The sequence below is a fragment of the Ricinus communis genome, chromosome 8 (assembly GCF_019578655.1).
Source record: "Ricinus communis isolate WT05 ecotype wild-type chromosome 8, ASM1957865v1, whole genome shotgun sequence".
Classification (NCBI taxonomy): Eukaryota; Viridiplantae; Streptophyta; class Magnoliopsida; order Malpighiales; family Euphorbiaceae; genus Ricinus; species Ricinus communis.
In genome coordinates this window covers 8,492,540-8,516,096 of record NC_063263.1, presented here as the reverse complement: position 1 = coordinate 8,516,096, position 23,557 = coordinate 8,492,540, and the positions used below count along the sequence as shown (strand labels likewise).

At 30.3% G+C, this 23,557-nt stretch overlaps 2 protein-coding genes across 5 annotated transcripts; one reads left to right on the top strand and one right to left on the bottom strand.

The window, feature by feature from the left end:
• Positions 1–1,005: 1,005 nt before the first annotated feature.
• LOC8273772 (nuclear poly(A) polymerase 4) lies at positions 1,006–6,914 on the bottom strand. The gene is made up of 13 exons (XM_048378495.1): positions 6,465–6,914; positions 6,299–6,376; positions 5,120–5,227; positions 4,797–4,859; positions 4,544–4,705; positions 3,987–4,100; positions 3,783–3,845; positions 3,335–3,664; positions 3,089–3,253; positions 2,165–2,989; positions 1,648–1,725; positions 1,452–1,555; positions 1,006–1,176 (listed from the first exon to the last, which is right to left on the bottom strand). The coding sequence occupies exons 1-13, from the start codon at positions 6,585–6,587 to the stop codon at positions 1,143–1,145; spliced, it is 2,247 nt and encodes a 748-aa protein (XP_048234452.1). The 5' UTR covers positions 6,588–6,914; the 3' UTR covers positions 1,006–1,142.
• An 11,876-nt stretch (positions 6,915–18,790) lies between these two features.
• On the top strand, positions 18,791–22,668 carry LOC8274536 (protein IQ-domain 26). 4 transcript variants are annotated; one of them, XM_048377527.1, is made up of 5 exons: positions 18,791–19,099; positions 19,296–19,661; positions 20,159–20,667; positions 21,565–21,771; positions 21,860–22,668. In XM_048377527.1, the coding sequence occupies exons 3-5, from the start codon at positions 20,245–20,247 to the stop codon at positions 22,442–22,444; spliced, it is 1,215 nt and encodes a 404-aa protein (XP_048233484.1). In that variant the 5' UTR covers positions 18,791–19,099; positions 19,296–19,661; positions 20,159–20,244; the 3' UTR covers positions 22,445–22,668. The 4 variants fall into 4 exon arrangements, with proteins under 4 accessions (XP_048233484.1, XP_015572786.1, XP_015572787.1 ...); XM_015717300.3 differs by lacking the exon at positions 19,296–19,661; XM_015717301.3 differs by lacking the exon at positions 18,791–19,099 and having other exon boundaries at positions 19,112–19,661.
• Positions 22,669–23,557: the final 889 nt, after the last annotated feature.

The following is a 23,557-nucleotide window of genomic DNA, read 5'->3' as shown; positions in this document are numbered from 1 at the left end:
TTTTTCTATTTTTATTTTAAATTGAATTCTTAATAAATTCCTTTTTTTTAACCATTTACACATTTATTTTTAATTTTGACGGGTTTAAACTTTGCCAATCCGGTAGCCACTTCTATAATAGCTAATATTAATTATAATTATTATAATGTTTTCTCATTGAATTTAAGAAATTTCAATATTTTTACATTAAGGTTTTCATTTGTACTCTGGTTAGAAGCCTGATTAAAAATCAGCCACTGACATTGAGATTAAAGAATACATTTTAAGAAAAAAAAAAGAAGGAAGGAAGTTATATCCATTATGATTGCATACTAAGATAAGAGGATATGCTTTCCTTTAAGGGCAAGGCCAGAAGGAACTGTTAATTTTAAGATTAGAAAAATGGAGAGTATGTCCACCTAAACAGAATTGAAGAAAATATCAGCTGGGTTGGGTTGCAGACAGATACGAAGCTGGCAAAAATCAGGTGTGAGAATCCTGAAGATATAAAGGTACCAAAAAAAAAGATTAAAAATAGAGTCATCACTGTAAGGTTGGAGGGCGTTGATTGTGACAGAGGAACCAACCAACTTCACAAAAACATTGCCATGGTAATGTCGTGTCATGTCAAGTTTTAATTGCTAAAATTAGGCACATGCTCTCTTGTCATTTAACTCTGATGAGGAAAGCAACTGAGTACAAAGATGCCCAGACTCAGTTGCTATGCATAGACTCTTTTTGGTTCTACGTAAGGAGAATCTAATTCCAAGCTGTCAAACAGTCGGAAGGAACAAAGCAAAAAAGCCAAGTTATAAGCAAAAGTAGATTGCTTTGCTGCTTTCCATTCCTTTGTTTCCGTCCACATCTTTTTAACAACACAAAACAATAAGTAGTTTAGAGGAGTCTGGGAACTTTTCTGAGTTATAGGCAAAGCTTCTTTCGGACTCTTTTAAAGGTAGCGAGTAACTTTTGAGTTTAGACTAATTGATAAGCACGAGCAGAAATAGAAAAAGAGAGGGACACAACTTTTTGAAAAACCTATCTTATATTACATTGCCATGGTGAACAAAGAGTACAATAGCTAGCACCAGAATTCGGACAGCCCTTGAAACCAAGCTTGGCTGCCATATATACTAATGTTGTCTCAACTCTCAACCCCTCTTTCACTCAACACAAATGACACTCTTTGCCTCCACACTATGTACAAATAAAAGATAAAAAGAAAAGGATAAGTCCCTCTATCATCATCCATGCTAAAAACTCAAGAAGCACTTTGTTAGACTCGCTGCTATTGCAAAATAGAATACTCCGCAGATGCAAACATTGTTCATAATTACATGACAAAGCTACACCCAGCAGAGCTCTTCCTAATCTTGCCCCCAGCTTAGATCCCATTCAACAGGATATACGAACAACCATGCCTGAAAAAATAAACACAAGAAATGAAAGCCAGCAAGTAATGTGACACTTACCCAAACTGCTGGCTTTCTGTCTTCTTAGCCGCGACATGAAAAGAACGACTTCCCTCTTTATACAAACTCTGATCTTTCACGCTGTTGATGTTAAACTTAACCTGCTATAAGAATAACAGGAAAACAACAAAAGAGCAGTATAAAGAAAATATTCTATAAAAAAATACAAGCAAGGCCAATTATAATTTCAACGCACATGCCTTATCACTGGCTTCTGCAGAGCTTCTGCATCAACTCCTAGTGTGTCCGGCGCCATCTCAACCGCAGCATTTGGCTTCATGCAGAAAAGCAAGAAACCATGAAGTAACTTATTAGGAAAACTACCCAGAGCTTAATAATTTATGACATTGCGAAAATGAAACATATTACTCAAAATTTGAGAACAGTTGAGTTCTCGACCAGATGGAAGCCCATTAAAGAGAAAGCTTTCAATCACCCAACTTATAACTGCATATCCCGTTAGATATATTTCACATCCTCTCAGGAAATTAAAAAGAAAAGAAGAGGAAAAAAATAGAACTTGCCAACCTCTCCTAGTATAAGAGAGCATTCAGTTAGCAAGTTGAACGGAAGAACGACCACACACCTTTTGCCTTTTTCTTTTTCTTTTCGCCCCAAAAGTAAGAAGGCAAAAAAGAAAGCAGATAATGCAACTGAATCAAACCATATGAAATAATAAAGCAAGTAGAAACTAAGGAACTTAAATCAAAAACCTCGAGCTCTTCCTGCAATCCATCTTGAAGTACTCCACCATCTGCATAAGCATTCTCCAAAAGAGACTCAGACTCTGCATCACCAGAATCACTTTGAGAAGATACCAAGTTATTACTTCCTTCAGCACTCCCATTGTTCCCCTCACTGCTGCCTGCCACTGATTCAGTTCCAATATCCTCACATGAAACAATCTCACTGGAAAGAGAGGTTATCCCACTAGAATTAGATGTGCACACCCCGTCAACATCGTCAGGACAAAATGTCCTTTTATCAAGCTGCAAAGTTCCTTTTCCCTCAGCAATTGCCGAGCACTCTGAAGATGGGCCACCGAACTTGTGAGTGAAGATATCAGGAGAAACTGAATCTCGCCTCTGCGGACTAATAGAATTCCGTTTCTCTGGCATATCATTTTTCACATCAATCTCATCAGAATCCTTTTTCCTCTTATGGCCTCTTTCACTAGAACCATTCCCATAAGCATCACTGTCTCCACAGCATGTTTTGTCAGATTGCTGCTGTGCTGTGACCCTAGGATGTCGAGCACGTCTGTAACCATCTGGAAAAACATAAGAAGGGATCTGCTTTCTACGAACATGGGAGACATAGATCTCCATTCCCGGTTTCCAAAACATGTACATATTTATGGAATTCCTAAATTCGTCTACTGTCCCTCGGATATCAAACTGCTGACCTTCCTGTATCATCTCCCCCTGTTTCCTCTGCAAGCCCATAAAGAAGGCACAATGGGCACATGGTTTGGAGGTATCCACATACTCATGAGGGTAGGGATGACACTGCAACTTCCCATATGTGTCCCGATCAATCTGCAAGCACCACATTATAAAATGCGGAGAAAAAGAGAAATGGTGTTAACGGAAATCTTCTTCACCCTATAAAGAGTCTAAAACTGGCATAAATTTTACCATAAGAGTCAACTGCCTTAACCGGGATTCCACCCAGCCTTTCCAAGCACGCAAGTCATCAACATCAGTTGCAACTATGTCAACCTGCAGATAATTTTTGTAGCTTTCAAAGAACAAGTATGGCTCAAACAGAGTGGCCCATTGAGTTTTAATCAGCTCTATCTCCTGAATTGGAAAAAGAGGAAATTGATCAGTATCCAATTCTAGAACAACACAAGAGGCCACTCAACCCTCCAGCCTTCTTACCTCGCAGATCTTGTTACCATACTGGAACTGCTCCATCATGACCCGCAGTGTACTTGTGGAAACATTGTAGCTAGAATTCATACATGGGTAGGCCGGTGTTATAATTGGCATATGATGAGTTCGGTCACGAGGATTTTTACGAGGATCCCAAATAGAAAATCCAAGTTCATCTTCTTCAATGGGACACAGCATAACAGGGTTAGGCCAACGCCACTGTGTATAGACTCTAAAAAATCTAGAAACAAGCATGCTGGGAATGGCATTAGGGTAAAGTTGGCATATTCGAGCAACAAGAAGAGCCCAATTAACTCCACCAAGAAACCCAGTGACCTGAACATCGTAAAATACCAAATAAACAGATCAGGAAAGCAAATCCTTACAAGGGAGAAGAGAAAGAGGGGGAGATGGAGAAAATTGATGTAAATTGGAAGACAAAGGAATCACCCACATTGGAATAAACTCCGCGTCTTTTAGCCCAAAACTTCAAGCAACGAAGTGTTGTGCGAAAATGCTACATTTTTTTAAAGAAAAAGCTAGAATTAGGAGAAAAAAATACAGAACCCAATCATAAACTGACAAATAGAAAATGGGCGCCAAAGAGCCAAAAAGGCAAATTAAAAAAAAAAAAGAAAAAAAAGAAAAGGCTCTTCACCTCAACATTGGGAACGAGCTTAAGAATTTGATCAGCAACCCTACAGCCATTAAGACTCCGTACAGTAGGCTCATCAACATCGTATAGAACAGAAACATCGGAAATGTCCAAGTCCTGTTCATAGATTAATAATTTAAAGAAGAAAAAAATTTCATCTCAAACATAAATAAACATAACCCAGAAAAGCTCAAAAAGGATAAACTTTACAGAAAAGATCCACCACTTATTTTGCACCCATTAAGATAAAAGTAAAAACAGCACTCAGTAAACAGGAAAGTTTTTGGGCATCGATGCATAAACTAAACAAGCTTGCATAACAGTAAATCAGTTAAAGCCACATGCTTATCAGACAAGAAGATAACAATCAGACATTTTGTTAATTTTAGAAAATGCATGGAATATCATCCAAAATCAGCAATCAAATTGTAAACTTAATATCAAAAGAAACTCAGAGAGCAGCTCAGGTTCATGATATCTTATAGCAATATTTAACAAAAAAATTCCAAAATCAATAAGCATGTTCAAAAACATTGTTCAGAGAAAAGAGTCAAACTTACTTCTGGTACCACTAAAAGGGAGATACTTGCATAGAGAAGATCAATTGATATTCCATCAAACTTGAATCTCATAACTGGAACATGAGCATCTGGAACTGGCTGTAGCTCTGTAACTTCTTCCATTTCTGCCAAAATGTTGTGCAATACAAAGAAGAAGTCCTCCTGATAAAAGAGGCCCAAGAATTAGTGCACTAATGGATATGATCCAAAATAAGCTATTGATTAGTGGACCGAGCTTGAGCATGGTAATTACCTCCCTATTTACATAAGATGGCCCAACACACAATGTGTCAATATCAGCCCCAGGACCATGCACCTGCCCATACTCAAATTTTATTAGTAGATTCCATACAGCATACAAGCATATTCCACCAAATTTCAGATGCTAATAGTAGCAAGTTAAATGCCAGCATAGCCAACAAAACTAGCGCTTGGATACATAGCATTACAGATTACCAATTGTCAATAGATTTTTCAATTCCAGTGAAATAGTGACGTTGAAACAATATAAGCACAGAAGTGTAAAGCAATTAAGGGTGCCCAGAAGACAGCAATCAGAAGGTTGAGAAAACACACCCCAAGCCGATAAGAACCAAATGTAAAAATGACAGCATTGGCATCCTCCACCATCTGATCTGTGTATCCCCTCAAACGAGTTAGCTGCTTCACCCAATCTTTTACAATCTGAATTAACACAAGAGAGAAGTTACTAAAACCTAGAAAAAATTGGTGAGATCATCAAACAGACACAGCTGACAAAAGGAGAAAAAAAATAAAAACGGAATGGAGATATATTTGACATCTTTTACTTCAATGATAAGAAAGCATAACTTATTAATGAATCAAGTTAACACCAAACTACCAGATTAATGAAACAAACAAACAAAGATTGAAGTTAATCCAAAATCTAAAGAGAGAAAAATGAAGCTTATTGAATTATCTTGTAATATTACTCTTAATGTAGATTTACATTATAACAAATAAAGCAATGTCAGTTTCTCTGAAATTTATCAAGCCTCAATAATTAAGATGACGTGCATCAATCAACTTCCAAGTGTCAATCAGTCCAAATCAGCAAAGCATTTATAGAAATGAGCGCCAAAAATATTGTAAAATAAGAAGACTGCTGAAAAGGTAGTGGACGTCAACTGAATCTCATCACTGTTGAGTCAGAAGTCATAATCACAACAAGAGAATGATAAGTAACTTAAATAAACAGGGGAGATACATTAGTGTTCCTTTTTCAAAGCTTCAGGGTTACAAGCCTTGATCATAAATCTTGTGAAGACTAATGTTTTTCCAGTCCTTCAGTATGACGCAAACAAAGGCCTTAAACTGCTATGAGAATCAAATAGTCAGGCATTTGGCACAATTTGGACACACCCCAAATCTATTGATATTTCGATTTTTAGACCTTGTTCAGTGACCTTAGTATCTTCTAAAAAAAATGGATAAAAAACGTGACTTTGTAAGGGCAAAGAAGAAAACATTATATTTCTTAAGATCATTTTCATTTCAAATTCATTATCAAGGTAGTAAAGACATCCCTATATAATCTTAAAGGAAGTAAAGCCATCCCTATATAATCTTAATGTCATTCCAAATCTCACATTACCAAAAAAAAAAAAAAAAAAAAAGTTAATTCCTTCCAACGTTTGATTTGCAAAAAAAAAAGAAAAAGCTTTATACTCGGAATTTCTTAAAAAATAAAAAATCAATGATATAATGAATGGACAAGAAACGTGAAAATTGAACCTGGTCAATCCGAGCAAGAACCTCCTCTCTCTTGACAGCTTCATCTTTGCTCTCATAAAGCCCAGAATCGCCCAACAACTTACCATATACAATCACATATTACAATTTTTAGAAAAAGAATTATTAAATGAGACAAATTCCAAAATAGAAAAAATATAAAGAAAACCTTCTCCAATTCACGAGTTCTCTGAATATCAGCTTCAGTGGGACCCGCAGTCGAAATCGGTTTCGTTACGCCGTACTGCTTTGCCGGCGGCGGGGATGCACTCAATCCCTCCGAAATCACCATCTTCCCCACCCCAAGCAAAACGTAGAGAAGACACAATTCAATTATAAACAAAAACAAACTCTACGATTATTCAATAGCAATAAACCGGAATTTCCAGATTATCACCTAATAATTCAAAGATTTAAAACCCTAGCTCAAAATAATAATAATAATAATAATAATAAAGATCGAAATTGTGATGAGAAAGTTGCTGTATAAAGAGACCGAGAGAGAGAGAGAGAGACGCGGCCGATTGGTTGGCGAGTTCGGAAGAGAGGATTTTTAGAGAGAGAAAAAAAAAAAAGTAGAGAGCGAGCGGCTTGGGTTGATTTTTTCGTGGATATTTTAATTGGCAGATATCGGCATCGGTTTCTTTTTTTCTTTTTTGAGATGTGTTTTGTTTTATTTATAAAATAAAATAAAAAAGTGGAAAATGAAAAGAACAGTTCCGTAATTGTATCGTTGGTTTTCTTTTTAGGAAATAAAGTCTTATGATGTCTAAAAATTTTAATTTTTAAGAAAAGTAGAAACACATTTAAACAATTTTATACATATAACTGGTCATATATTTGTGTATTGAACGGTTATTCAATTATCAGTTTCTCTGACTGTTATTATTATTTTAATTATAAAATTAAATTAATTTATTAAAAATTTAATATTAATTTATAAAATATTAAAAATAATAATAACTTACTATATTTAGATGTATTTAAATTTTTAAAATTTTAGAATTCTGTTAATGTAATAATATAAAAGTTATTTATAATTAATTTTAATATTATATATTAAAATTATTATAATTTATATATTATTTTTAAAATTAAAAATTTATTATATAATTAAAAAATTATCTTATTATTAAATATATAATCTAAAGTATTATTTTTTAGAATTATTATCTAATTAAAATTAATTTATTAATTAATATAATTTTAAAATATAATTAATATATTTTTTAAAATAAAATTAATATTATTATTTGATTAAAATTATTTATTAATTAATATTAATATTACAATATAATTAATATGTTATTTTTACGATTAGAGTCGGTCTTTAATTAAAAATGTAATTCATGTACTAATAAATTAATAGAAAATTATAAGATTTCATATAAATTTAAATTTTATATGTTAAAAGTAAATAAACATATTAAAATAAAAATATTTATGCGTCAAAAATTAAACATACATATTAAGAAAGTTTGATTTCATAAATTAATATTTCTATAGATACATAATATATAAATAAAGTTTTAATTTAGTTTAGTACATACAAAAATTTTCCTACATAAAATAATTCACTTACAATTATTCTATTAATAAAATAAATAATAAATGTATTAATTACTTAATATATTAATTTAAATAAAATTTAAAAAATCATATTTTTTCTAATTTTATATCTCTAATTTTTATAAAAATTTATATTTTAATTATTTAAATTTATCAAAATATATATATATATGCCCTTTAGGAACAGCCCTTCAAATTGCGAATTTGTATTTATTTTACCATTTAAATTTAATAACTCATAATCGGATCTCAGTAACTAAATATTTGAAACTTGACAATCTAAAATTTATATTTTTTATTTATATTTTTATTTAATTTAATTTTGGTTTGAATTTTCTAATTAAAGAACTCTGAGCTTCTTCTGTCTGTACTAATTGAAAGCTCTACTTAAAAACGAATAAACCTCAGTTCCAAGAAATCATATCTTCTATCATATATATATATATAATTATGATAAAATTAAAATTGAATTGAATTATACTAATTAATTTTATTATAATTAAAAAATCAAAATAATACTAATAAATACCGATAAAATTTTAAAAATATTTCCATAAGTATTTCTTTACATCTAAATCTAGACGTAGGAAAAGAATAATTTTCTCGTAGCTTCAAACTATTCAACTTGCCTTCAATTTCATTAATTTAAAAATTCTTTATTTTTTAATACTGAGAATAAGCAATAAAAATATATTCCATGTCAGTTTCAAATAAACCTAGCGACACAGTTTAGAAAAAAATGAAAAGAACAAAAGTTATTATATCTAGTTAATTTTTTAAGCACTAATAAGTCTCATTTAAAATTAAAATTTTAAAATTTATAAATTGTTAAAAATTAATAAATTTTTGTTTTTATTTTTATTTTATATATTCGTTCATACTTTCTTGTTTAGTATGCATATTAAATCAATCAATTTTAAAATTATATTGTGAAATAAAAAAATCAAAATAACCATTCATTCATTTAAAATTTGAAGAGCTTCATAAAAAATTTATCTCTTATATGGATTGGTAGAATATTTCATTCTAATGATTTTGAGTGAATGATAAAATTCTTGGACTTTTTTAATCAGATGATAGATATCGGATAAAATTTATAAATTCTATAAAAAAAATTTAAAATAAATTGTGTTAAAGAGAAATGAACAAAGGATCAATTTATTTATAAATTTATATCTAATAATAAAATAAATTTAATTTAAATTTTTTTCAACAAATAGCCATCTGAACTTATATTAAGAGTCAAATACACCTAATTTAAAATTTTTCAGTTAATAACCCTCAACTTGTATCCAATAGTCGAATACAATAAATTTAAACTTTTTAAAAAGTAAAATAACATTAGATTTTTCGGTTTTAATTAAATTATAAAAATTAAAAATAATATTTTATTTTTTTAATTTACCGATACAATATATAATGACTTGTTATACAATAGCGGTTTGGTAAAATTTAAAATTTGAATTTAATTGACAAAAAAATGACAAGTTATAAGCCTATTTGTTAAGAAAATTGAAATTGAAATTTTGTTAAATATGCTATTGTATAGCACATCACTAAATATTGTATCAGTAAATTAATGAAATAAATACTATTTTCAATTTTTTGTAATTCAATTAAAACCTAAAATCTAATGTTATCTCACTTTTTTAAAAAGTCTAAGTTTGATGTATTTGACCCTTAAACATAAATTTAGAGATTATTTACTGAAAAATTTAAATTGAATGTATTTGACCCATGAACATAAGTTCAGAGAGCAAATTGATCATTTGTCCAAACATAGATATCCTTCTAAACTTGGAATGATAATTAATTGCTTTATTTGGTACACTAATTGTGCACACAAATTAAAAAAATTTAATATATTTTTCATTATTTTAAATTTATATGGAGGTACATTTTTTTTTTATTTTGGCTTAATTGCTAAAAAAATTTAAATTTTGCACTCGTTACGTAGTTTTTAAATTTTTAATTTCTAATACTATATTTAATATTAATTTTAATATTAATTTTAGTATTGAATAAAATTATCCATTAAATTTGCCAACATACATAGATTTCAGCAACAATAGAAAAGAATTGAGTTAATATTAGAGCTGTTGACTTATTTCACTACTAAAATATTATTTTTTTAAATATATAAATTAATTTTTCTCAACTTTAAAGTTTCATTAATTTATGTGCTTGAATGATAAAAATTTAATAGTAAAAATGCTAATTCAATTTCTTATTTTCTTAGTTGTCGCATGAATTCACAACATGTCAACAAAATTAATTAATAATTTTATAGGAGATAAAATGTGAAATTAATATTAAAATTTAATACTAAAGTTAAAAATTTAAAAATTATATGCTAAATTTGATAACAAGTTTTAAGTATGCAACTTTTTTAGCAATCAAGTTTTTATTTGTTGACATGTAATAGATAAAAGAGTATATTGACAATTTAATTATTTTACTTTTTTTTCAGGCTAATTATCTCAAAATTTCTTAATTTTGAACATTTTAACAATTTTAATCAATTATATTAAGTTGTTCATATAAAAATTTAACTTTTAACTTTTGTTTCTAAAATATAATTCGGCCATCAATTTTTTAAATTTACGGTAATTTTTGCTGATTGTATAATTCTAAAAAACAAAGATAATCAACAACATGAGTCAATAAGTGTTGCTGACTCCTTATTGTGTCTAAACGCATCCTTTGCATCTATTATAACTCTCCTTTTTCTTTCATTCATATTTTAGATTAACAAAACCTACAACAACAATAACAAAATTGTCACTAAAATCAAACAACAACGAGCTTAGATTAATTCATTTCAAAGTCATGCACGATGCAGATCCAACATTTCCATTCATCAAAGTATCAAATGAAAGAAGCCCAATTACTACCTAATAATTAATCGATTGCTGGAGAAGAAGAAAAGGGGGCTACGACATACTGAACAAGACAAACCCAAGGTGGCGACTCGCTAGGGGAGGAAGTGATTGAGTTTGCGACTCACTGAATGAGGAAAATAAAGGTTCCAACTCACCACTGATTGAGAAAGAAAAGACTGAGATAAATTGCTGTTTTTTTTTTTTTTCTTTTGGGCGTTTTATCGAACATGTTGTAGCATATTTAATGTTTGGTTAAGGAAAAAGGAAATAAAAGAATGGTATCCGTGTGGGTATGGTGGTGGGTGGGTAATGATGGCGATTCAATCAGATTTTCTTTTTCACCTATTCAAGAAGACTATTGAAATTGAGTCCCACTCGTTTATTATAATTCTTTGCTTGAACGGTGTTAATTTCTTCTGCTGCCAATGAAAGCCACACTTCAAATTCTATTGATTTTGCTGGTAATGAATCCAAACCCAGTAGCCTACTGATATGTCAAATTTTTTATCTCTTTTCTTTTATTTTTTGGTTTCAATGACACTTCAAGATGAATAGAAGAAATCTTTTTATTTCAATGACACCTCAGCAATATTTATTGACTCATTTTCTTTTTTTCTAAGAATTACATAGTGAACAAAAACCACCGCGTACGGCTGGCCGGATTGTATTTTTTTTAAAAAAAAAATTAGACTTTTTTTTTATAAAAAAAACTTAATATAATTAATTAAAATTGTTAAAATGTTTAACCTTAGAAAATTTTCCTAATTAGCCTTTTTTTTAATTGCTCTTTACTTTTAAGGGTGGTTAGTAAATAAGTTAAGGTGATTAACAACATAACTAAGAAACAACCTACTGGCCTCTTTTCTTTCATTTTCATTTTCATTTTCTTTAATCTTTATTATAATTTCATACTTTATCCTACCGTCATTATTGTTAGATGATTGATTTCTTTTAATTTATATTAGTTATTTTTAATAAATAAATATTAATATATTTTTTAGAATTTGATAATCCTACAATATAGAATGTTAAGTTCTCCTACAGGAGGTCCCTGGTCCTCTAGGAATTGAATTCTCATTCTATAAGTGTTTTTTTCTCTATAACATTGATGAAAAGAAAAAAAAGTTCAACCTCGCATTCAAATAATAAGGCTCGTTAAAAAGGATATCTATGAAATTGGTATGTGGCATAATGTTAATATATTATTTTGTCATACAATTAATAATTATTAGAAGTATATTTTTTTCATATGTATTTCTTCATGTTTATGTTTAATATTTGTTTTTATATTTAACTAGACGGTTATCCACGCAATGCTGCGGTTATTCATATTTGGCTTATTTTTTATACATTAATTGTATTTAAAAATAATAAAACGTTTAAATTTGATATAATAATAGTGCCGAAATTTTAAATGAGTTGTTCTACCACCTCATAATAATAGTGCCGAAACTTTGAACAAAGCAAGTACTAAAATAATTTTAACCTCCGATCTAAGTTTTGATATAATAATTTTATATAAATATGTTTTGCCGGTTCCTCCATATTCGTAAATAAAAAATAATCATCCTCTATTGTATTTAATGACCCTAATAATATCATCATAAACTTTACGTTGTTCGATGTTCAAAGACGTAATCAAGCTATTATGTTTATATTTTAACTCAGAGATATTATAATTTAATTCTTCAATAAGTAATCGATTTTTAATATCGCCTATAAATGACCTATCAGGCAATAGTAACTATAATATGATAAAGAAGTAGAGTTTTTATTAAAGATTTTCTCTAATTCGAGCAACAACCTATTTTCTAAATAATTATCAGAAATAGGCGTAAAAGGGATTTGTAAATTCCGATGCAATTCATATTTAATATCATCAACAAATTTTTTTCAGAACATATTCAAAAGTTTATTTGGATCACTTACTTCATAAAATATTATAATAATTGTAAATAAATGTGGTAATTAAAAAGACGTAGCAGTTAAAATACTTTTGTCTATCACAGTTACCCACTCAACCATTTTCTATTAAACCATATGCGTTACAGGTAGATTGAAATGTAGGGTGAATTATTCCTTGAACAGTTCTAATGTCTTCAAAACTTCTATGACCTTTAATAAAATTTAAAAGCATTCTCAGATTCTCCGATATTTGGACGGACATAAGTGATTCTACCAATACACTGTCCTTTTTTTTTCTCCTAGTCCTTTTTTCTTTCGCCAGACCCATTTAGTAGAAAATTCACCATGAGTCAGAGTTCTGGCGTCTTCATAAAGAATATAGTATGATCAAAAATTTTATTATTTACAATGTAATTTAAATTATCAAATGGATTGGATAAAATTTTATCCATGTTTTGTAAATGTACCGGTAATTTTTCAACAGTTGGTTCTCTATATTGTATTGAAAATTAAAATAAACGTCAAGCCGCTTCACATGGAGAAATATAACGACAATCTATATATGTTTTAACTTCATCAACAATAGGTTCATCACTATTTTCAGTTACATCTATATTTTTTTCGTGATTATGAATAACTGCACGAATTCTATCACTTTCTTTGTTAATATATTTAAATAAATATTTTACCATTATAGACTTGTAGCAGTACTCGACATTAGTATGAACTTCGTATTTACATATTAAATCATTATTATAAGGCACAATAAAGCAGTTATTAATCTTTTTAGTATTCTTCATAATAAAATTTCCATCATCGCGTCGTCTATATATAACAAAACCATTACTGTCAACAATAGTTTTTTTTTTTAAAAATATTTTTAGAAAAAAAAATTTATTACATTTATTATTTTTCATGCAAGGAAATGACAGGTTAATAGCACCGCAGGAGCCGTGAATCATAAATTTTAATACGGCTTGATATGCATCATATTCTAGTTCTTTAGAAGGCAGCTAAACAGAAATTAATAAATTAATATTTGAAAGTTTTACTGACTTGCTATCTTTATGCAACCACACTAAACAAAATATATATGGTAATCCTCTTTTTTGAAACTCTACAGTGTATAGAAAATCAATAACTCTATCAAAATGTTCATGCTTTTTTAATATTATTCATTAATTAATTAGTTTTGACTTTAAATACGCGACAAATAACATCAGATCTATTGTCAGGTCTTTGCCCCCAATTATAATCTAGCATTCGTTGTATTTCGGGCCATAGTGGATTGCATGTCAAAGTTATAAATAAATCTAGGTGTCGATAAAACTTATATATAGTCATTGCATTGTGATAATACTCAATCATGTATCTTAGACTTCCAATATAAGTAGAAGGTAATATTACAACAGATTTTTCAATGTAAATAGAATTATTATATTTATGACGCACTGTATTTTTTATTCCTATGTATATTTTAGATCTTAATTCTTTTTTATTTCGTCTAATAAAATCTAATTTTTTTTCTTCAACATACGAAAAAGCATCAACTATAAATTGCTGAAAAAAACGACCACCTTTTATTAAAGTATTTCCTTCATTAAATTTTTATTGTATTCTATATGCATAATATTCTCGAATAGTAACATATTTTCTACTTTTATGAGAGTTTATATGTAAAATAGCATATTCAGTATCAATTCCATAAACATCTTTATCATACATAAATAATATTGGATATTGCATTGGCACTAAACTTGAATGTAAAATACTAATTTGTTTTAAGCTTCCAGATCTATGTTCAACGATTATATCTCGTTCCTTATCAAACAACCCAAAATCACCAACTATTAAACCCGTTATTTGAGAAGATGAAGGCAAATTATATTGTAAATTATCATATGAGCTCTTCTTCCAATTAATTTTAATTTTATAGGTAGAAAAATATTTTCTTTAAACCTATTTCTTGCCATTCTAAAAAGATTTTACAATTTCATTATACTCGCCAAACATTTCATTCTACAATCATTTTATTTATAGATTTGTGCGACTTCATGTTTAAAAATGTTGAAATTCTATTTTGGACTTCATTTTATGTATCATAAATATATAATTGAGCAAATTTAGGTTTTTCACCATCAATGGGTAATAATAAACCAAGAAAATGTTAATTTTGACTATGTATTTTAAAAACACAAGGATCTGGAGTTCTATTTATCTCATAATCTATTTTTTCATCCATCTATATAAAAACAAACGTAGAATTATAAAGTTTTATATTCTCTGTCAATTTTGTAGATAGGACTGGTATTATATAAAAGCAAATTATCAAGAAATTCAAGAGTTTTTGGTAGTAAAAGTAATTTAATTTTTTCTTCTTTGCAACAAGTTGTATAATATTTTATTGTTACTCGACTTGTTTCATCTGCTCGTTCGGCAAGCTAATGCAGAGCATAGTTATTTAGAAATCCTAAATCTGACTTTTGGAGATGCTGTCCATATCAAATATTTTTTAAAACTAATATTAAACAAATTGAATAAGGATGTTTTTATTAATTACACAATATATGATTAAAGATTAATATTATACTTGAGTTTTGACATGTTAAACTTTAAGCCGGATAAGGAAAATACTTGTTTGATTTTTCTTTTGACAAAAATTAAAGAACAGCACATAACCCACTTACCCTCAAGCTGTATGTCATTAGTAATCGTAATGTCAATCAAATCCAGCTCCATTCCCAAAGGCAAAGAAAAAATGTTGTGATCAAAGAAAGCTGGGTTTTATAGAAACAATTTTTAAGCTATGTAACTGATATCTAAAAGAATCAAATAAATATTTTATACCTGAAATCGTAGTATCTAACTCAATTGGTATATTAGTTAAAGTTGTTGTATTTTCAAAATCATTAGCAGTAATCTCCATGCTACAACCATAGCATTAAAAAATTGGAAAAAAATATATATAACCATAATCAATCTTAAAAAAATGACAATCACAGGTATGAAATTTCAAATTAAAAATTGATAATATAATACTTAAATGAATCCTAAAAGTTTGAATTTGCATATGCATTTATTGCACAATCAGTAATTTCTGCAAAAAAGAAAAAACATAAGCTATAATTAAGTCTATGAATTTCATCATTAAAAAATATAAATATGCAAATACATTGTATAATAATTAGGAGAGCCAACTTTTAAGGAAAGCAACTTATTGAAATAGTATAACTTATAGATAAAACCATAATGCTAGCTGTCTTTATGTAAACTAACATTTCAGATACCCATTTAAATAAAATAAAAAAATTAATTAATAGACATGACTATAACAATTAATACATGGTACATACCGAAATAAAAAAGGCTTTGGTAATTAAAAGTGATTATGACACATAAATAATATGAATATTTTTAAAATTAAATGGTATGATTTTTATTATATAACCTAAGAATTCACATAAATTGTCTATAAGTTTAACAATTAAATTTTGAAAGATAGGTCTCATTTTTATATTAAGGCAAGGTTTATTTTTTTCTTAAATTTTAGTCCGAGTAAAAACGGAAACTGTCTTAGTTGCACATAATTTTCTTTTGGATGCTGATTTTCATCCCAGGCGCTACAGACCAAATGAAACAAATTAGACAAACTGGAAAGATTAATATAGAGAAACCACTTTAAGCAAGTTAAACATACTTTACGTTATAGCTTAGGAGAGCTTTCGATACACATACATTATATAAGTAAGAATCCAAAAGATAGCTTAGTTACAATCTAATCAAGACTAACACAAACCCAATGAATTCAAAAAAAAAAAAAAAAACTATCTTTCCAGCTTACACATGAAGACCCAAAATCACCATGGTTCACAAGATGTCGCATACCCTACCCACGTAGGAGTTGATTTTTCTCACAATTTTTAGCAAGCTCTCATACTTTCCTGCGAGGGTCTCAAACTGTGCACAAAGCTGGTCGTATGCATTTCTCAACATACTTACACCATGATTCTCATAATATTCATAGTTAAGCTTATAAATCAGCACGTTCCTAAAATTGTAGTCAATAATATCCAGCTGATAAATAGCATTCAGATGGTCCAAAGCACCCATTGCTGCCGCATTCTTTGCATCATCAGGGCAGTCGGGGCTACTCCCCACACATGAAGAGACAAATCTAGTTCCTAAGTTATCAACATAACGATAATATACAATGCATCTGTAAATCTGGTCATCAGATTGCTGCAGACTTTTTGCTACTTTCATTCTTTTATCAAAATCAGTTGGCAAGAAGTTTCTGCTTTCGGCCAAAACAGAAGAGATTGAGGGCGCATTGACTTCTGGCCGAAGCTAAAGAGGCCTGAACAGCTTCTGAAGTACAGAGGTGATGGGCCAGAGTAGGCATAAATTGAGAGGCTTTAGTATTTGAGGGTTTGGTTGTATTATGATTCATCAGTTGCTGCAAAGAAATGTGCTGATATAATCATGAAAGTTGTGCGGAACCACTTCCCCAATTAGATAGATTTTACAATTTTCAATTTGACAAACACTTGAAATTTCTACGATATTTTTTGAGTTATGAGAATCTATCTTTTGAGGAATATAATAATATAAACAAAGATTTCAATAATAAGATTATTTGTAAAACAAAAGACTATAAATGTAATTGATGCCAAATAATCCGTTTAAGTATAGTCCATCAAACCACATTTGAAATTCTCAATTTCAAGAACCATATTTTCGCTGGATGCTAGAAAGATAGATTTAAATTTTGGTTTAATAGATTCAATGATTGATTTTTATTTTTAAATTCTTTCAAAAAGCATCAATATATTATTTATTTTTTAAATAATTTTTAAAACTTGAAAAATATTAAAATAATATTTGTAGGATACACTTTAACCTATCTCAATTTAAAGCTAACTGTAATAATTAGATGTTTTGCTTATTGGTCCATTATTATATTGTTATTGTGATTATATATATTATAATTCTGTAATAATATTTAGTATAATGTATAACAAATATATTATATAATCAATAATTTCTAATATGGTCTAAGGTCAATAAATTGAAAATTATATAATTATAGTTTTATGTTTGTTTTGTTTACTTTTTTTAATTTCATCTTGAATTACCAGTACGACTATCATTTATGGTCGGTCACCATATTTCAATGTTTGATCACTAAATTTTATTCATTGGATTGCGATTATTATATAATAAATAACGAGTTTAATATATTTGTTAAAGTAATTTATTTCAAATTTTTTAATTTTTTACTAATATTAAAATAGGAATTATAATTAGAATATATTATATTTTTTATTAGAGTTATATATATAATAATAAATCATACATTATATTACAAATTTTATTATAATTTATAATTAATTATATTATATTTAATTGTACTACCAAATATAAGCTCTCGGTCCAACATTCTCTCTCTCTCTTCACCCTTTCATTCCATCAACATTACATCATCTATAATTTTTTAAATCAATGTTACATAATAACATTATTATAATTATTGTTATTATGTAATTAATAATAATAAATATCATTTTTATCAAAAAATTATAATAATAATAACTGTCGAGATCTTCATTCAAAATTTGGATACGAAAAATTTAGTAATACACAACTGTCAATACAAGCACACACCAGTACCCAATATCCATCTACCATATTTATGCATGCAAATGCAAAAGAACACTAGGCAAGTGAATTTAATATCCCAAGAATCAGGGAAAATTATAATTTTAATGGTGTTATTAATTTCTTGATTTCTCTCTCTTCTTAATGACGACCGTTGTCTTTATGCACCAAAAAAGATTCAAAATCTGTACAGTCAAAACCCAACCCCATTTGCAAAAAGAACCACTTTTTGATTTGAATCACCAAACTGAAAGATTTATTATGCAGAAATCAATGGCAGCAGTTAGTGAGTGAGAGACTGTAACTGAACCACACAAATCATACAATAGAAGAAGAAAGATCTTCTTTTCTTCGCTAACCCAATAGGGAAACAGAAGTTTCAGCTTTTCTTTTTGGCTTATTCCTTGGGACAAAGTGAAGCTATAAAAAGTAATTATCTTTAGTGGCTTTCTTTCTTTAATGCATGCCTCCTCCTCTCTTCTTGTACTCTGTAGTAGTGCAGCAAGAGAAAGAAAAAGAAAAGATACAAAGAAAAAAGAAAAGGGTATCTTTCATTTTGTTCTGTAATTATATATAGAAGCAAAAAACACTTTTGAAAATCAAGAAATTCACGGGATCCATTTTAGTTAGTGGGTTACTGGTAGTATTATTTAGTACACGTTGCTCCAGAAAGTTGAGTGCGAGAGAGTAGAAACATTTTCTAGTCAAAGAAAGAAAATTTTAATTTGAAGAGGGAAAACAGTAGCGGTGTTTAAGCTAAAAATCGGCGCTTGGAAAGTTTTGGCCTTGGGTAAGCATAAGCATATTGCTTTCCTGCTTTCTCTCGCTTCTCTTTTTTGTTCAAAAAGGTTGTTACTTTGCATAATTTTGTTTTCTAATTGTTGTTTTTTTTTTCTTTTTAAGATTGCTTAGTGAATTTTTTGAACTCAAAAGATTGTTAATTAGTTCTGTTTGTTTCTGTGACATCTTTTTGTCTCGTAATGCAGTTCCTCACGAGGTTGTGTCAGATTTTCCAATCAAAAGAACTTAGCACTATGTTTGGTTCGATGAAAGAGAGAAGAAAAGAACTTTTTTTTCTTTGACACCTATTAGTTAAGACTTAAGAGAAAGAAATAGAAATGAAGAGAAGTTAGATTTTCCAGCCACTTTAAAAAGCCACTTTATCATAAGGAAATCAAGTGAAATAGAGAAATCAGAATGGATGGACTTTCTTCTTTTCATTTTCTCTTTTCCACATTTCAAACAGTGGAAAAGTAATTAAATTTTCTTTTATTTCTTTTTTAAAATTAGTGCCCCAAACAAAGTGTAAGGAGAAAAGAAAAAACAATTAATCTTTTATCCAATTTTTTAAGGTATTGTTTACTGCTCCCATGCTGCTCTCTTCACTTCTCTGCTTGCAACCTGTAAAGATTCTAAAGATTTTGCAGTTCTTTACTTTTCTTCCTCTTCTCTATAAACCCCTCTTTTGGGTTCTTGTTTTCAGTTTTTTGAAACATACATGTTGTTTTCATCTATCTCTCTCTCTCTCTCTCTCTCTCTCTCTCTCTCTCTACTCTATAGTAATCCTTTGATGCCCTTTCTATTCCCTGTCTATTTCTCACACTTCAAAACACAGTAAGAACAGGCAAAAACAAAAAAACTTCTCTCGTTCTCAATATTCGCCATCATTCCCACAGCACCACTTTCCTTTGATTCAGTGCTTCAACATTCTATTTTCCCTCTCTAGTTTTCTCCATTTAAAACCATAGATACAGACACGTTTTCCTACTTAAGTGCTAACACGTTTTCTCTTTTATCAGTTCAAACTCTTGATGTTTTAAAAGCTTTAGTTAATTCTTTGTTTGTTTAGGAGCAGGAGTATTGGGTTCTTGCATCTCTCTCTAGTTTTGCATTTGAAGTTGTGGTGAGAGGGAAGGAGAGATCGATCTTGACGAGATGGGTAAAGCTACAAGATGGATAAAGGGCTTATTGGGGATGAAGAAAGATAATAAAGAGAAAGAAAGAGACAATGGGGATACCTTAAGTTCAATTTCAAGTGACAAGAAAGAAAAGGAAAGGTGGAGTTTTGGCAAATCAGGTAGAGATAATAACAGTGTGATTCCAAAGGTTGTGGATAGTTTTCCAGTGAAAGATGCTGCCTGGCTCAGATCCTATCTTGCTGACACAGAAAGAGAGCAGAACAAGCATGCAATAGCGGTGGCAGCAGCCACCGCTGCGGCTGCTGATGCTGCGGTGGCTGCAGCTCAGGCAGCTGTTGCAGTAGTGAGACTCACTAGTAATGGTAGGGGGGCTCTGTTTGGTGGAGGGAGGGAGAGGTGGGCTGCAATCAAAATTCAAACTGTCTTCAGAGGATATTTGGTAAGCCGGTTTTAAAATATCAGCGCATTAACTCTTTTTGTTTTTCTTTTTCCCTATAATATTGTTTTCCTGGGTGGGGTTGAGATTTATTATGTTCAAAAGTTTATTTTCTCATCTGGGTATTTTCAGATTCTTGTAGTAAGATTTATGTGTTTTTCTTGCACTGTAGTAAAATGTTCCTACACATGTCAGTTTTGCACATTGTAAGTAGTGGTATAAATGTTTTTCTTGATTTTTACTTTTATGTCTGCTCTACTAAAGGGTAATGAAACAGTACATATGCTTTTGAGATGGATATTACATAGTATTAGATTTCATCTATAGTTACTTTTTCTAAAATCTTACCCACATGTTTTCTCTCAAAAGCTGGAAACACAGATTCAAATGTTAATTTATGTATTTTTAACTTTTGGGTTGCCATAGCAATACAACTTGCTTTTGGTTTGTTCTATGAAAGTACTCTATACTTTTTCTTACCTTTGTATCTGCTGAAGAAAGTAGATTCGAATGTTAATGAAACAGTGTATGTTTTTGGGTCAATGTGAGGTACATTTGTTTTCAACCCTTTTTATTGACTTAGGAATCAAAATTTGAACCTATTTTCCCTGTTTATCTGTTGGTCCCTCCTCTTTGCACTGAAATTTTTGAATTTGAAAAAATCTTGCCTTTTGAGTTGGGCTTTGGTTGGCAGTCTTTTCCATATTACTGCATCTATTAGGCAATAATTTCCTACTTCAAACTGGTGCCTTCTTTTTCACTTCTGTATGTTCTGCTTTTTCTGATCTATGAGCTCCATAACCAAGCTGTAGAGTTTCCTATCATCATTTGTTTGACTGTGAATTTTGAAAGCAATTCTTTACAATTTAAAATAAGTTTAGTGTTGGTTAACTATCTCAGGCTAGGAAAGCTCTTCGAGCATTGAAAGGATTGGTTAAGATACAGGCACTTGTTAGAGGCTATCTGGTCCGAAAACGGGCTGCTGCAACTCTCCACAGTATGCAAGCTCTTATAAGAGCTCAAACTGCTGTCCGCACCCAACGTGCTCGTCGTTCGATCAACAAAGAGAATAGATTTCACCCCGAAAGTCGACCACGAAAATCCATTGTATGCATACTTGCATAAAGGTCAAATTTTTTTATTTTATGTAGAAAATTTTTGTGTCTCACTCATGTATTTGTTTTGCACTTTTCAGGAAAGATTTGATGATACAAGAAGCGAATTTCACAGCAAAAGGCTGTCTACATCTTATGAAACGAATGCATTTGATGAAAGCCCAAAAATTGTTGAAATTGACACATATAAAACAAGATCAAGATCTCGCAGAATCACTTCTGCATTATCAGAATGTAGTGAAGAATTCCCTTACCAAGGAATCTCATCACCTCTTCCATGCCCAATTCCAGCTCGAATCTCCATCCCTGATTGCAGACATCATCAAGATTTTGATTGGTACTTCACTGGTGAAGAATGTAGGTTCTCTACTGCCCAAAGCACTCCAAGATTTGCAAACACTATCCGGTCCAATGCACCTGTTACACCAGCCAAGAGTGTTTGTGGGGATAGCTATTTTAGGCCTTACTCAAACTTCCCTAACTATATGGCAAACACACAGTCCTTCAAGGCCAAATTGAGGTCTCACAGTGCTCCAAAGCAGCGGCCAGAGCCAGGGCCAAAGAAGAAGCTCTCTCTCAATGAAATAATGGCAGCAAGGAATAGCATAAGCAGTGTGAGAATGCAGAGGTCATATTCCCAATTCGATGAAGGTTTAGGTGTTTGATAGAGTAGTTGGTACCGGAGATCCTAACCAGAAAGCTATTTGAATGTACAAGTTGGAAGTAACACAAGTTTCCTATGCTTTTTCTTTTTTTCTCCTTTTCAATTTCCACTAATGTTGACAACCCAAATAGGATAGAAGAAGAAAGAGTGCTTTCTGTATATTCTTTTCAACAGTTCATGTTGATCTTTGCCTTAGCAATGAAATGTGAGCTTCTTTTCTTGTCATGTTCCATTATGATTTGAGAAACTTTGTTTAGTTACAAGCATTGCCTTTTCTTGTACATCAGTTTGAACCATAACAGTTCCTTAATGAAGTGAAATTAAAATTTCTGATCAGTTTTTGACCCAAGCATATGGCAAAGCTGAAGTGTGTGAATGTGTGTGCATCTCTTGTGTTTTAACTGCTAAATAGCTGTGTGTACTTGTGGATTTGAAATTTATTTTAATATTATCTTAGCTGATATAATTAGAGATGGATTTCAAAAATCTCAAAGTTTTACTTCTATGATACTTCCATGCAGTTTCATGATAGTCAAGGCAGCCTTATTTTAGGAGTTTTTATGCCTGTGTGTTCTGACTACAGGCAGCATGCTACATTCAAAATTTGAAATCCTAAGCTGTTTCTTTAATCATATTTGCTGATTCTCCTCTGCTTTCATGGGTATGTATGATTCAAAATCATTCAAGTCAAACTTATATGATTCATTTTGAAGTTGAAGTTCTTACAAGTTCTTTTGTGTACATGATGAAGTTTAGAAGAAAAAAAAGGCCCTTGATTGCATTGTCATGTCCAGAGAAATAAGTCATACTATCCTCCTCATCATAACCCATCTACAAAAAAGAATCAAACAAATGAAAGATGAAAAACAGAACACTCTTAACATTTTGCTTGGAACACCCAAAGAAAGAAACCTCATATCATAATGACTCACAAGTGGGTTGGTTATATACTACAACTACATGGAAGCAATGCCATAATGATGACAACTGTGGACACATTGTTTGTTGCTGCACCTTGTTGTATGAATTATTACTCTAAGCATGCATGAACTGAAATTAAAGCACATATAGTACTTCTACCATCATATAAATATAGCCAACATTTTGAAATACC

Bases quoted from the DNA above. Each gene is read 5' to 3' on its own strand.
- LOC8273772 (XM_048378495.1), bottom strand. From the start codon at position 6,587: ATGGTGATTTCGGAGGGATTGAGTGCATCCCCGCCGCCGGCAAAGCAG. The intron at 6,377-6,464 runs GTTTTCTTTATA...GTATATGGTAAG, and splicing joins GAACTCGTGAATTGGAGAAG to TTGTTGGGCGATTCTGGGCT. The intron at 4,860-5,119 runs GTGTGTTTTCTC...GAGTATGGGCAG, and splicing joins TTGGTTCTTATCGGCTTGGG to GTGCATGGTCCTGGGGCTGA.
- LOC8274536 (XM_015717300.3), top strand. From the start codon at position 20,245: ATGGGTAAAGCTACAAGATGGATAAAGGGCTTATTGGGGATGAAGAAA. The intron at 20,668-21,564 runs GTAAGCCGGTTT...TAACTATCTCAG, and splicing joins CTGTCTTCAGAGGATATTTG to GCTAGGAAAGCTCTTCGAGC. The intron at 21,772-21,859 runs GTATGCATACTT...TGCACTTTTCAG, and splicing joins GTCGACCACGAAAATCCATT to GAAAGATTTGATGATACAAG.